Source organism: Pteropus medius, unplaced genomic scaffold (genome assembly GCF_902729225.1).
Source record: "Pteropus medius unplaced genomic scaffold, Ma_sr-lr_union100, whole genome shotgun sequence".
Taxonomy (NCBI): domain Eukaryota; kingdom Metazoa; phylum Chordata; class Mammalia; order Chiroptera; family Pteropodidae; genus Pteropus; species Pteropus medius.
The window spans coordinates 524,866-536,956 of NW_024354875.1; the positions used below are offsets into that span (position 1 = coordinate 524,866).

The following is a 12,091-nucleotide window of genomic DNA, read 5'->3' on the forward strand; positions in this document are numbered from 1 at the left end:
TCAGTGGCTCATCCTGCTCCCTGGGCTCCTGGGGTAGAGGTGTCCCCGGGAACCCTGGGGGTGCAGGTGTGGAGCTCTAAGCCCGCAGGCAGGGCTCCCGCCTTCCCCAAAAGAAAACAGCCTCTGGCCAGGAGCCCCGACTGCGGCCCAACCCCCGCCCCGACCCCCATCTCCCGGCCAGCCGCACGAAGCACGCGGCCCCCCAGGCAGGCTGGGCCGGCCCCTCGGGTCTCGGCCGCCCACTGTCCCGCCAGCAGCGCCCTGGGTCGAAGCGACGTTCCAGTGCCGGTGCCAGTGACCCGCTCCGAGCGTGGGCCACACCCCTCTCCGCACCCGGCGGCTCCTGCCACGTGCGCACAGCGCGCATTTGTCGCGGGTCGTCGCCCACCCCCGCTCGCCACACACTCACGCGCGGACACACTCGAGACGTGGGCGCGCCCCGTGCTGCGGCCGAGTGGCGCCGGGCGGGGACGCGGCCCCTTTATTCGCTTCAGGAGGCGGAAAACTTTCTCAGCGCGACGACCACGAGCGCCAGCACCACGCAGGTGGCCAGCAGGGCGGCGATGACGATGGCCGCGATGGCGCCAGGCCCCAGCGAGCCTGCGGAGGACGGAGGGCGAGTCAGCCCCGGCCCGGCCCGCCCGGCCCTTCCCGCTCCGCGTCCCCGGTCCCCTTCCGCGCGTACCTGCGCCCTGGTCCAGGCGCTCCCGCGCGGTGCTGTCCTCGGGGCTCGGCGCAGCGGTGGGGGCCGGGGGACCGGTGGCCGCGGGCTCCTGGGCTGGGCTGCTGCTCTCCACGGGGTCTTCTCCTGATGGCAGCTCGGCGGGCTCGTTCCACAGGGTGGGCACGGGCTCCTGCGGGCCCTCGGCTGCAAGGCCAAGGACAGAAGCTGGGGCCCAGGCAGCACTGCCCACCAGGACGTGCTGTGCTCCCGCAGCTGACCACCTGGGAAGGTGGGGCTGTGTGCACGGCCCTGGGACTCAGCACTACACTAGCCCTCCCGTGTCACAGATGAGACAAGCAGGCTGAGAGGCCACTTGTGGCCCCAAGGCCCCCACTGGAGCCAGGCTGCCTCCAAGTGAACACAGATTGTTGTGGGGAAGGGGAGTAGAGACAGGCTGCCTTAGAAAGCAGCTGTGAGGGCAGACCAGGGGGACATGGGCAGGTCGCTGGCTTCCAGCAGAGCCTGGGGTCCCCCTCTGAACCAATGGGCTCTGAGGGCCTGGGTGAGGCGACACGTGAGGGGCCCCTACCCGTGAAGGGCAGGCACAGGTCAGCCTTCACCCTGAATAAGAGGCCAGGAAGGTGAAGCCCCAGGGTCCCTGCCCACCCCGGGCCCCAGGAGAATGGAGGGTGCCACTGTTGCAGGGGATGGAGGGGAGAGGCCCACCTGCACCCCAGGGGAGTCAGCCCTGCTCCTCTGCCTTGGCCTTCACCTGGAGAAACCCATGTGGCCCATAGGACATGGGGGCCAACACCCGCACTGTCCCATGTGTGTGAGGCTTCAAGCCCAAGGGGCCTCTATACCCTAAGGGACTGATGGCAGTGCGTTTCTGTCTCCAGAGAAAAAGGGCCAGAAGAGTGGGCAGGGGAGTCTTTGGTCTGTAAGAGAACCCCCAGAAAAGAGTGGGTGCCTCCCTGCCCCCATTACAAGCCGAGTTCAATCAGCACATCCCCTGAGCAGCCTTTTCTGCAGGAGCCTTTCTCTGCTCATGGGTTGGGGGTTAGTCGGGTTTGGGGTATCCAAGGGCCCTAGAGAACTAAAGGAACAGGCCGAGAGACCTATGTGATAACCCTGGGCCCATCCCCCGACCTCGGCCCCAAGCCTGGGCCTGTCCATGCTTCCTGGACAGAAGGCCCCCGCCGCCCAGTGAAGTTCCAGACCAGGCGGCAAGCAGGCTCCAGGCTCCAGGCTCCAGGCTCCCGACCGGCCCTGACCGTCGGCTTTAGCAGGGTCAGGGCCCTCAGCCTGGTCCCGAAGGTGGTCCAGGGCTGCTCCGGAAGACACAAGGGTATTTCCCAGGCTTTCCTGCCAACAGAGCCCACCTGGGCAAACCAGAAGGAAGCATCAGCCAAACCAAAATTCAGGGCCCGTCTTAAAATAACAGAGGTTTCAAAAATGTCAAAGCCATGAGAGACACAGAAGGTGGAGATGTGACAACTAAATGCAGTGTGTGTTCCTGGATGGGGACAGTTTGGGACCCGCTGGTAAAATCTGAGTAAGGCTATGGTTTAGATAACAGTACTGCGTCCAGGTTCACCCCCTGATGTGGACGATTAACTGGTTACATGACAGAATATCCTTGTTCTTGGGCATATTTGGGGCAAAGGGACACGTCTGCAACTTACTCTCAAATGGCTCAGGATTCAGATAGGCAGGTGTGGGTAGGTAGAGACAGGAAGACAGAGAGCAGATATGGCAAAATGTTGGTAACTGGTGAACCTAAGTGAAGAATCTACTGGAGTTCACTGGATTATTCTTGCAATTGTTCTACAAACTTAAAATCTTTTTATGATAAAATTTTACGAAGCTCCCCAAGTCCTGCCCCTTGCAGCCTCTCCCAGGCCTGGGCTGGCTCAGTTTGGAGGCTTAGCTTGCAGGCAGGAACCACTGTTCCATTTTCCAAAGCCTGCCCAACTTGTACCCTTTTTCATTAAACACCCCTGGCAAGGAGGCCTCCAAGGGCTAAAGGCTCCAGCACCCGGTGGAATGGGGTCCGCGGGGAGCTGTCTGCTCACAGGGCCCAAGGCTCAACTGCAGTGCTGGGGCTGGGTGTGAAGTTGTCCCTGTGAAAAGGGACAAAGTGACCCTGTCAGGCCTCCCTTGTCACTGCCTGGGAAGGCAGGGGTCTGCAGCCTTGTAGCTGCTGTGGCAAGCTCCAGGCGCCAGGCATGCTGACCTCAGGCTCCTGGGGGCTGGGCAGAGTGAAGGCCTGAGTGTGGCCACCGCTTGGCAGGCCCTGAGGTGCAGGGCTTGCAGACTGCCTGTTTCCCCAGATAAATGGAAAAACCACTGGCCCCTGCTTGTTCCCCGCGAACCCAAGGCAGGGCGGCAGGCAGGCACACCCCATCCCAGCACCACCGGCCAAAGCTCATGTCCGACTGCCAGGGGTCCGGCACGGGGCTCCCGGATACCGGCCCGGCTGGCCTGGGTGGCATCTAGGGGAACCAGTTCCCAGCTCAGGAGTGACAGGCACCGTGGCCCCTGGGAGGAGAGGGACTCACCCCTGGAGCTAGCCACCATCTGTCCTCTGCCGGAGCCCGGGAGCCATCTCTGAGCAGGGCAGCTGGGAGGTGCACCCAGGCCCTCTCTGTCCCCTGAGACCAGCCTCACTCTGCTACTCCCCACAGAGGCCCGGCTCCTCCCTGCCAGACACTCGGGCCCAGGCTGCCTTGTCCCTGCTAAGTGTACCCTCCTGCAGCCCCTCTTCCCAGACCCGACCAGTCCTTGAAGCTTGAGGGGCTCAGCCCATGGGCTTCCAAGCCCAGGGGGCTGGGTCCAGAGCCTGGCTCCATCACACTTTCGCCTGGGACCATGGCAGTTGGATTTGCCCCGCCCCTCCTTCGTTTTCCTGACCTGTGAAATGGGGTTAGACCATGCCTTTCACAGCCCACACGAGTTGGTAACTGTCCTCACTGTCGTCATGGGCTGCCGCCGCCCTAGGGTACCCCCAGTGTGATCTACACAGTGGGACACCAGCTAGGCCACTGCACGTGGTTGTGTCTGCTGTAACTGACCGTCACGGGAGACCCCCAGAAGCTGGTCCAAGGCTCATCTGTGCCAAAGCAGCCAGGGCCCCAGGGGCCAGCTAGCTCCCTGCCGGTCCAGGCAGGCATCCCAGCAGCAGCCTGGACTCTGTCACCTGCCTTCAGCAAAGGAGGTGCAACCGCCAGCGAGGAGCTAAACCGTTTCCTCATCTACATGTCTCTAAATTTCTCAGTTTGCCGTAGTACGAGGGGAAAAGAAAGTTTAAAGGCAGGAACACTCCCTCCCCCAAACCTATCCTTCTGGGAAGCCATGAACAGGCACAGTTGTCAGGAGTTTGTCAGCAGCAGGCCCTGTCTGAGGAGGGGTGAAGGAAAGCCAGGCAGAGGGACCAGGACAAGCAAAGGTGCAGAGGATGGAAGCCACGATGTGTAAGGCGAGCTGCGAGCCAGTGACGTTGACAGAGGAGGAGGACCCACGATGAGCCCCAAACTCCGAGGACCAGAGTAAACAGCATGCTGTGACTCTACACCCTGACCGAGGAGACCAGGAGAAGTGGGGCCTCGTGACCCAGGCCTGGGCACCGCGGGCTCGCCCCCAGCCCCCCTGCCTTTCGGTAAATAAGTTTGTTCAGCGCTCACTCCGGCCACGGGGCCCCGAGCCCAGGCGCCCGCGCGCACAGACGGCCTTTGTGCAGGCTGTGAAGGGCCTTTTCATCCCTGCCCTGGCCTCCTGCCCGCTCAACCTGGCCTGTTCCCCCTGCCCCAGTAGCTGCGGCCACAGGCGACCAGTGGGGAGGGCAGCAGCCCGGCCTGGACCTCAGCCACAGGGCCACTCCTTCCTGGCCTGTGGGCTGCAGGACCCACTGCCCACTGAGCAGCAGGCAGGGGGCCGCCGGGTCTCGCATACGCCTCCCAGAATGGCAGGAAGAGGGACGGCCAGCCAGAACCCCCAAAGACGTCAGGGTAGAGTTGGCCTGTCTGCTCTTGTTAGGACACGTGGAGGGAGGTGAGGCCAGGTGAGATCCAGGTGACACCAAACACGAGGCTGTCTCCCAGGCATTCCTGTGGTGGAGGACGAAGCCCACCCACCCAGGCTGTGGACGCACAGTCTGGACCAGCACGTCTGGCTGCGGCCTGGGCCAAGGGAGCCAGTTGCTCGGGGAGCAGGGAACTGGACGGATGCTTGCCGGGCAGCCCCAGGCCCCAGCAGGCGAGGCCCAGCGCCTTCATCTACACCACTTCGACCCCCAGGCAGACACCTTTCACTGGGGGGGAGCGCGGTGTAGGGGCTGCAAAGACCACAGCTCAAGATCCAGGTCATGGAAGAGGCCACCCTACTTTAGCTCACTTGGCCAGGTCCTGGGACACCACCTCTGCCTCCTAGAGGGGCCTAGGGCTTTCCCGGTCTGTGTGAGAAGGTGGTTCTGCCTGAGACCACCCTACACCCAGCAGAAGAGCCCTGGACGTTTGCACACGGTCCCCGATCACCGACTGAGCACTCCCGGGTGGCTGTCCCGTCCTGAAGTCTCATATGTCTGAACTTGGTAGGTCTGCAGTCCCCTGCGAGGGAGGCAGAGGCACCATGGTTGTCACCATTGTACCGATGAGGCGGGGCACAGAGGGGGCTAAGAAACAGCCGGGAGGGGACAGAGCCAGAAGCAAAGCCAGGCCGCCAGCTTCTTCCTAGGGCGTCTCAGGGGAGGTCCACAGGCTCCTCGCCATCACCATTGCTTCCCGGTGTGTGAGCCTGAGTGTGGGGCTCCCAGGCCCCACACCCCAGGGTCACGCTCACACACTTGCTAGTCAGTTGACGCCCCTGCCCGGAGACCCACAGACGCATCCCCAAAGTCCAAGTTGCAGGGATGGCCTTCAGTTCCAGGACCCCATAGGGACCCCGAAACACCATCCTATGGCCACCTCATGGCCAATACAGATGGCTTTCTCCCAGGAGAAAGATCACTGGGACCTCTCTATGCCTTTTCTCTCTCAGACTTCGAAGCCAGCCTGGGCCAGTCCTTCCCAGCTCGGGGACCCCGCAGCCATGCCCAGGACAGGGGTGGAGGTGCTGGGAGCCTGGAGCCCCAAGCCCGTTGGAACTCTCCTTCTCGCTGGACCCCAAACCCAGCCATTGTGGCCGCCGTGCGGAGCCTGAGTCCCATATCCCTATGGTATCGCCGAGGAGTCCCGGGCTCTGTCTTCCCTCTGGGATTTTTCCTAAATGGAAGACTGTTCAGCAGACCAGCAGGGAAGGGCTGGCAGGGCTTGAAAAGTAAACGGCAGGGCTCTGTGGCCTTCCGTCCGGGGGCCTGAAGCCTCGGCCCCTCAGCCGCTTGCCCTGGGCCTGGTAGGCCCTCCTGACCCCCAGATCTGCAAGCCTTCAGATTTTAGGGTACTGGAGTAATCGCCATGCCCTCCAGGCAGCTAACATCCCTGGCCCTGCTCCCCAAGTCACCCTCCTACTTGAGAGGCCATCATCCCCATGGCTGCCCTCTGCCTCATGGGAGTCCCCTGCAGAATCACCGCAATGGCCGCCCCATCTCCCGTGAAGGGCTTCCGCCCCATGGGCATTGGAGAATCTGGCCCAAGGCGTTTCTTGGTCCTAGGAGGATGGTGGTAGCAGAGCCAAGGGAGCACCCTTACCTGTGAGCACCGCGGGGGCCAGGACCCCGGAGAGGAGCAGCAGCGCCATGCGCAGGGCCAGACCAAATGCCATCCTGGCCCAAGTGAGCACGGCCGGCGAGCAGGATGCACTGAGGACTGAGCCGGGTAACTTGAGGGCGGCGGGAAAGAGGTATCAAAGGGCTGGGAAGGGTTTTCATCAATGCAAACTCTGTCCTCCTGGGACACCGTGCCCTTCCCCCAAGCATGCCAACACACACACACACACACACACACACACACACACACACACACACACAGCAGAGCTTACAAGAACAGACCGCTTTCCCTCAGATTCTGGAGCAGCCCCACCCTCAGAGGGAAAAGAGAGGAAATGATTCACTGCTCTCTCTCTCTCTCTCTCTCTTTCCTCTCTCTCTCTCTCTCTCTTTCCTCTGTCTCTCTCCTCTCTCTCTCATAAATACCTATATCTCTCCTCTCTCCTCTCTCTCTCTCTCTCTCTCCTCCACGTGTAAAACGTTCACCCAGGGACCTGGAAACTGCAGATGCTCCTGGCACTCTGTCTCAGCAGCCGGAGCGGCCGGGACCTGCACGTCAGAGCCCGGGCCCAGGCTCGGAGGCTCGGGCCCGGGCAGTGCGCTGAGCGGACGGGCTCTGCTCACTTTCGGGCTCTAGATGCCTGGCCAGGCGTGGGCTCTCCACAGAGCTCGTTAAACCACACGCACGTGAAAGCAGTTTCAGTCTAAGCCCTCCGTCAGCTCTAGTCTCTTTCTAGAAAAGCCCATGTCATTAAATGCCATGCATCCCTTCTTCTTGCTCTCTGTTCTGCCAAGTGCCTGAGACTTGAAATGCCAACTATATGCTCATGACCTGCTGTTTCCAGCCTCGGTCTGGCTCAGACCTTCAGCCCCACCACCACCGCCTCGCGGACAGCTGCCTGGGTGTCTACAAGCATCACCGACTTAATGCGTCCAAAATCGACCTCAACCCCCCTGCCTCTCCAGCCCCCACCCCCCAGATATCCTAAAGCAGAGAGAAGTCACACAATTAAGTCATCAAAGTCCCTTTTTATCTTACTCCCCAAGTCTAACTGCAGACACCCCACTACTTCACACCTTGTAGTTTCCCACTGGTCTTAAACATCCTAAGGGCTTTGCGTGGCCCCGTTCACCCTCCCCACCCTGATCAAACTTGGTCCTGCCTCAAGGCCTTTGTGCTTGCTGTCCCCTCCCAGAAAGCAACCCCTCCACTCATCCAGTGGCTGCGTCCTCAGCACGCATGAAGGCCTCAGCATGCATCAGTCAGCCCCACACACCTCATCCACACCAGTTTTACTTTCTTGGCATTTATGTTTCTATGAAACGCTCATTTTTTCTTTTTTGAGGGCTAATATACTGTGAAGTGCACAAATCTTATGTTTACAGCATGATAGACTTTTGTACAGGTATATACCTGTGTAAACATCCAAATCGAGAGAACATTTCCAACGCACCAGCAGGCTCCCTCCTGCCCCTCCCATCGGCCCCCCCAAAGTGCAATTCTATCTTCTATCGCCATAGATTAGTTTGTCTACACCTGATCTTCAAATAAATAGAACCACGTAATATGAACTCTTGTGTCTGGCTCGTGTGGTTCAACATTCTGTGAAATTCAACCGTTGCTGTGTGTAGCAGTAGCTCATTTGTTCCTATTGCTGAATAGTATTCAATTGTCTGAATATGCTGCAACTTACCCATTCTTTTGTCTATTTGGCCCATTTACTTATCGATATTCATTTAGGTTATTTCCAGGTCTGGATTTTTACAAATACAGCTATGAATATTCTGGTACGTGTCTTTGTTTTGCTGGACACATACACTAATTCTCTGGGTTATGTCTCGAGATCGAATTGCTAGGTCAGAGGGCAGAGATAGTGTTTAGGCTCCGTAGCTGCAGCCGAGCAGTTTTCCAAAGTGTTCAGATTTATACTCTCATCAGCTGTCGCTCCAGATCCTCGCCAACCCCTGGCATTGCCTGTTTTTTATTTCTAGTTGTCCGATAGGTATGCAGTGGTGTCTCACTGTGGTTGTGTTTCCATGACTAATAAACTTGAGCACCACAGGAATATGCTCTTTTGCAAAGGGTCTGTCAATTCTTTTTGCCTATACATTAGGGTGATCTTTTAAAATTTATTTTTGGGGTGTGTGTGTGTCCATCCCAGATAAAAATCCCTTTGCCAGACATGTGTAATGGTGCCTTTAGATGAAGTGTTCAGTGTGTCTGTCTGTCTGTCTGTCCCCTCTCTGTGAGCCCCAGGACAGAAGGGGCTGTGTTTTGTTCACCAGCGCATTTCCAGAACCTAGCACCATGCCCAGCACCAGAAGGAACTTTAATACTTGGATTCAGGAAGCTGGGATTTCTGGGATAGATTTAACCGTGAGCATCTTCTCAGTGTTCACTCGTTTGTGATGCTCGACTGCTCAGCCTCCTGTCCTCATCTTTCCGCGCCCTGCAATGTAAAGTAGCAACGCAGTGTAGTCAGACCCCCACATCACACTCCTGAGACTTTCTGGCCAGCTGACTTCCTATTAGCACCTGCCAATGGGAGGCACCGCTGGGAGGTGGGGGTAGGGAAAAAAGGGACTTCTCTCTGCTTCAGATTTCTGACAGCACCTCTAACAGCAGCAGCAGCACCGGCTACAATGACTAATCTATGGCAAAGGGTCTGGCGGCAGTGGCTGCAAGGACAGACACAGAAGGCTGGAAAGTCGGGCTCCTGGATTCTCATCGGGCAGCTGAACCCCAACCCCAGCAGCCTCAGCGGGCAATGCTCTGGCCGTGGAGTGATCACTCTGTTCCTGCAGCCCAGGCTGCTGTCAATTTCTGAGCCGTAGTTACCAATTTGTAAGGAAATTTCCACCCTTTCCTCCTTCACTTTTTCAGACAGACATCCTGACCAAAAAATTCCTGTATCAAATCTCTTATGCTTGAAATACCTAGAACGAACTCTCTTTCCTAGTCAGACCCTAACGAATCCGGAGCTTGGCACCTGGAATGGTCCCGGGAAACAGACCCTCAAAGAGAAGTTTCTGAGCTTGGTTTGCTACCTTGTTGTTGCATGCAGGGAAGACCTCATTGCCAGTGCACAATGAGACCCGGTTATCATGGCACGCCGTGGTTAAGACCTGAGGTTAGCCTAAGTGCCTACTGAAGACAAGGCTTACAGGACCAAGGAGATGCTGCCCTTCAGGTTTATAGAAGTGATGATGATCAAAAGGACAGTGAAGTGAACTGGTTACTTATTAAAACTGCATTTGGTGTTCACAGAAAGGGACAATATTCAGGCTTTAAATTCTAAGATCAGGGAACTCCAGTATTTCTACCGGAAGTCTTTTAAAAAATTCTCTCATCGCTGATAGATACGGGGCATAAAATCAAGCCCCCAATTTGCACGTGCTGCAGAATCCCAATCTTAAACTGAGTTCGTAGCCATGCCAACTCTCTTAGGTGGTATTTATGGCACTGACTGGGAAGGAGTGAGACCTCAAGATTTGTAATGAGGATATTTGGGTAGATGCAAACAAATCGGAGCATCTTCCACTCACAAATCCCCGGACCTCTCTTGCTGAAGCAGCAGGTTCTTCTCCCATCTGAAGACAACAGCCTTTTCCTGTCTGCATAATAACCTCATCTGTTAATTACCCCTGCAAGAGGATGCCTGTTCACAAGACCCGCCCCGACCACTTCTCATCGCCTCCATATCCTTAACTAGACGCAAGGAGAACAGGTACAAAGTCTGGCCCAGGAGGGAATAAGTACACACTAAAACAACTGTTAATTATGCTAGCAATAAATTAGTAACTAAGCATTAAGTAAGACTTTGCTAATTGATACTAATAGAAATCTAGAGAACATGTGTGGGAATGAATTCTGAGGTGTTAGAATAAATGAACAGGATGTGAGTGACATTGCATCAGGTCAACCGAATTGACCAGGGTCTGTTTAGTGGAGATTCTCAACTCATTGTTTAGCTCAAACGTCTAGAGAAGCAGCTCTAACAGCTAGGTTGGCTGACTAAAATCTAGACTCAATTGTGTCCTACAGTCAGTGACATTGACAAGCCTGACGTGATGAAGAGATGGGAAGCCAAAGACAAGAGGGAAAGATTCGCTGAAGTGGATTTGTCGTAGGTGACACACATTCACCACCCCTCCCGCATCCTCAGGAAGTCCCAACGTGTATTCCCTTCACTGAGGCGCTGAGACAGGACTGGTAAGAAGGCTTGCTTCTCTGAAAAGATCGTGCTGTGTGTTCCCTGCAGCCTTGGGTTGATGACGATGGGATGACTGGTTTCAATGGGAATAAGGTGGATGCAAACACTGCAATAGATGGCAAAGACAAAGTGACCACAAAAATGTTTGACCCTTAGAAATAAAATAGATGGGCAGCCTTCTAATGCGTTGATACACAAAGATGAACAGGTGAGCAGAAATCTGCCCTTAACTGCGACAGAGCATCCAACCTCCCTCCCACCTGTTTCCCAGACCTAGAATCTCTTGATAGAAAAGAAGGCAATGTATGGGTGAGAAAGGACTCTACAAGATGGCTGCAAAAATAAACAGCCAATCTTCCCAAAGCTGCCAGCAGCTGCAGGCCATAGTAGCTGTGCCCCAGGGAAGAGAGATACACGTATCTTCAGGGACCACTGGGCACTGGTGCTGTATTGACACTCCTCTCTGGACACTCCCAAATGCCACTGCATTAAGCAAAGGGAGAGCTTACAGAAGGCAAGTGATAGATGGAATTTTGGTCTGAATCCATCTCGGTGGATGAGAGGGAAAACGGGCGGGAGTGGGCAGCTGAGAACCTCCTCTGGGAGGGCAGAACCACGTGTCAGCCAAGGCGCCGCGGCCCTGACGCATGTTCCATCACTCCACCAGGCCTCGCTTGTAAAAGACAAACGCGGGATAAAATTATTAAGGCATTTCAAGACAGTGAATTGTATTTCAAATAATTAATAAAACTACACTATAGGAAAAATGGCAGTGCACTGTCAGACTAGACGAAAAGTCAATTACAAAGATTAGTGCATGCCTCATCTTGTACATAGGTATTTTTTGTAATGTTGGCGGTGAATCTTTAAAGAAATACTGAGCTCTAGTTAGAAAGATTGTTTTTTCACAGTAGTATGGGTTCGCGATTATGAAACTACTTTGGTGTAGTCTAGGATTGAGCGAATAAGGAAATAATACTGAGGATAAGAGGGGTCAGTTTCTCATTATTAAAGAGTGGGATTACAAAATACGGAGAGGAGGAAGATTAGAATGGGCCCCGTGGGACTGTACTGGAACTGAAGATACCAGTAAGAACTCATGGCGTGTTGAGATGAACAGTTATGACACATAGATAACAGATGTGTGCGTGTATCTGGACACGCATACACGTAAACTGACGCCCCAGTGGCAGTAAGCACGACCGGTGCCCAGATTTTGGTTTCTGGATAATGCCATTTAGTGTTCCCCACTAAAAGGAGCCACTGCTCCTTAGAAAAATGGGAAAGGAAGAGTCGATGATGAGCCTAGAATAGCTGATGCCAAAGTTAGGAAGCGCTCAAAGCATGATGGGGACATGCAAAAGGACACAGAAGTCAACTTGGAGAGACTCCAAATGGACGATTTGTGAGCAAAAAATAGCATCAGATTATAATCTATGCAGTGTGTTCACGTGCGTGTGGTGTGGAAAGCTCTTCCTTAAGAGTCGAATGCTAACTAATAAACGTAAAAGG

At 55.6% G+C, this 12,091-nt stretch overlaps 1 protein-coding gene across 1 annotated transcript; it reads right to left on the reverse strand.

Annotated features, from left to right (window-relative positions):
• Positions 1-422: 422 nt before the first annotated feature.
• SNORC (secondary ossification center associated regulator of chondrocyte maturation) lies at positions 423-6,581 on the reverse strand. The gene is made up of 3 exons (XM_039855627.1): positions 6,349-6,581; positions 686-868; positions 423-600 (listed from the first exon to the last, which is right to left on the reverse strand). Exons 1-3 carry the CDS (start codon positions 6,419-6,421, stop codon positions 491-493), a joined length of 366 nt encoding a protein of 121 aa, XP_039711561.1. The 5' UTR covers positions 6,422-6,581; the 3' UTR covers positions 423-490.
• Between the last annotated feature and the right edge of the window lie 5,510 nt (positions 6,582-12,091).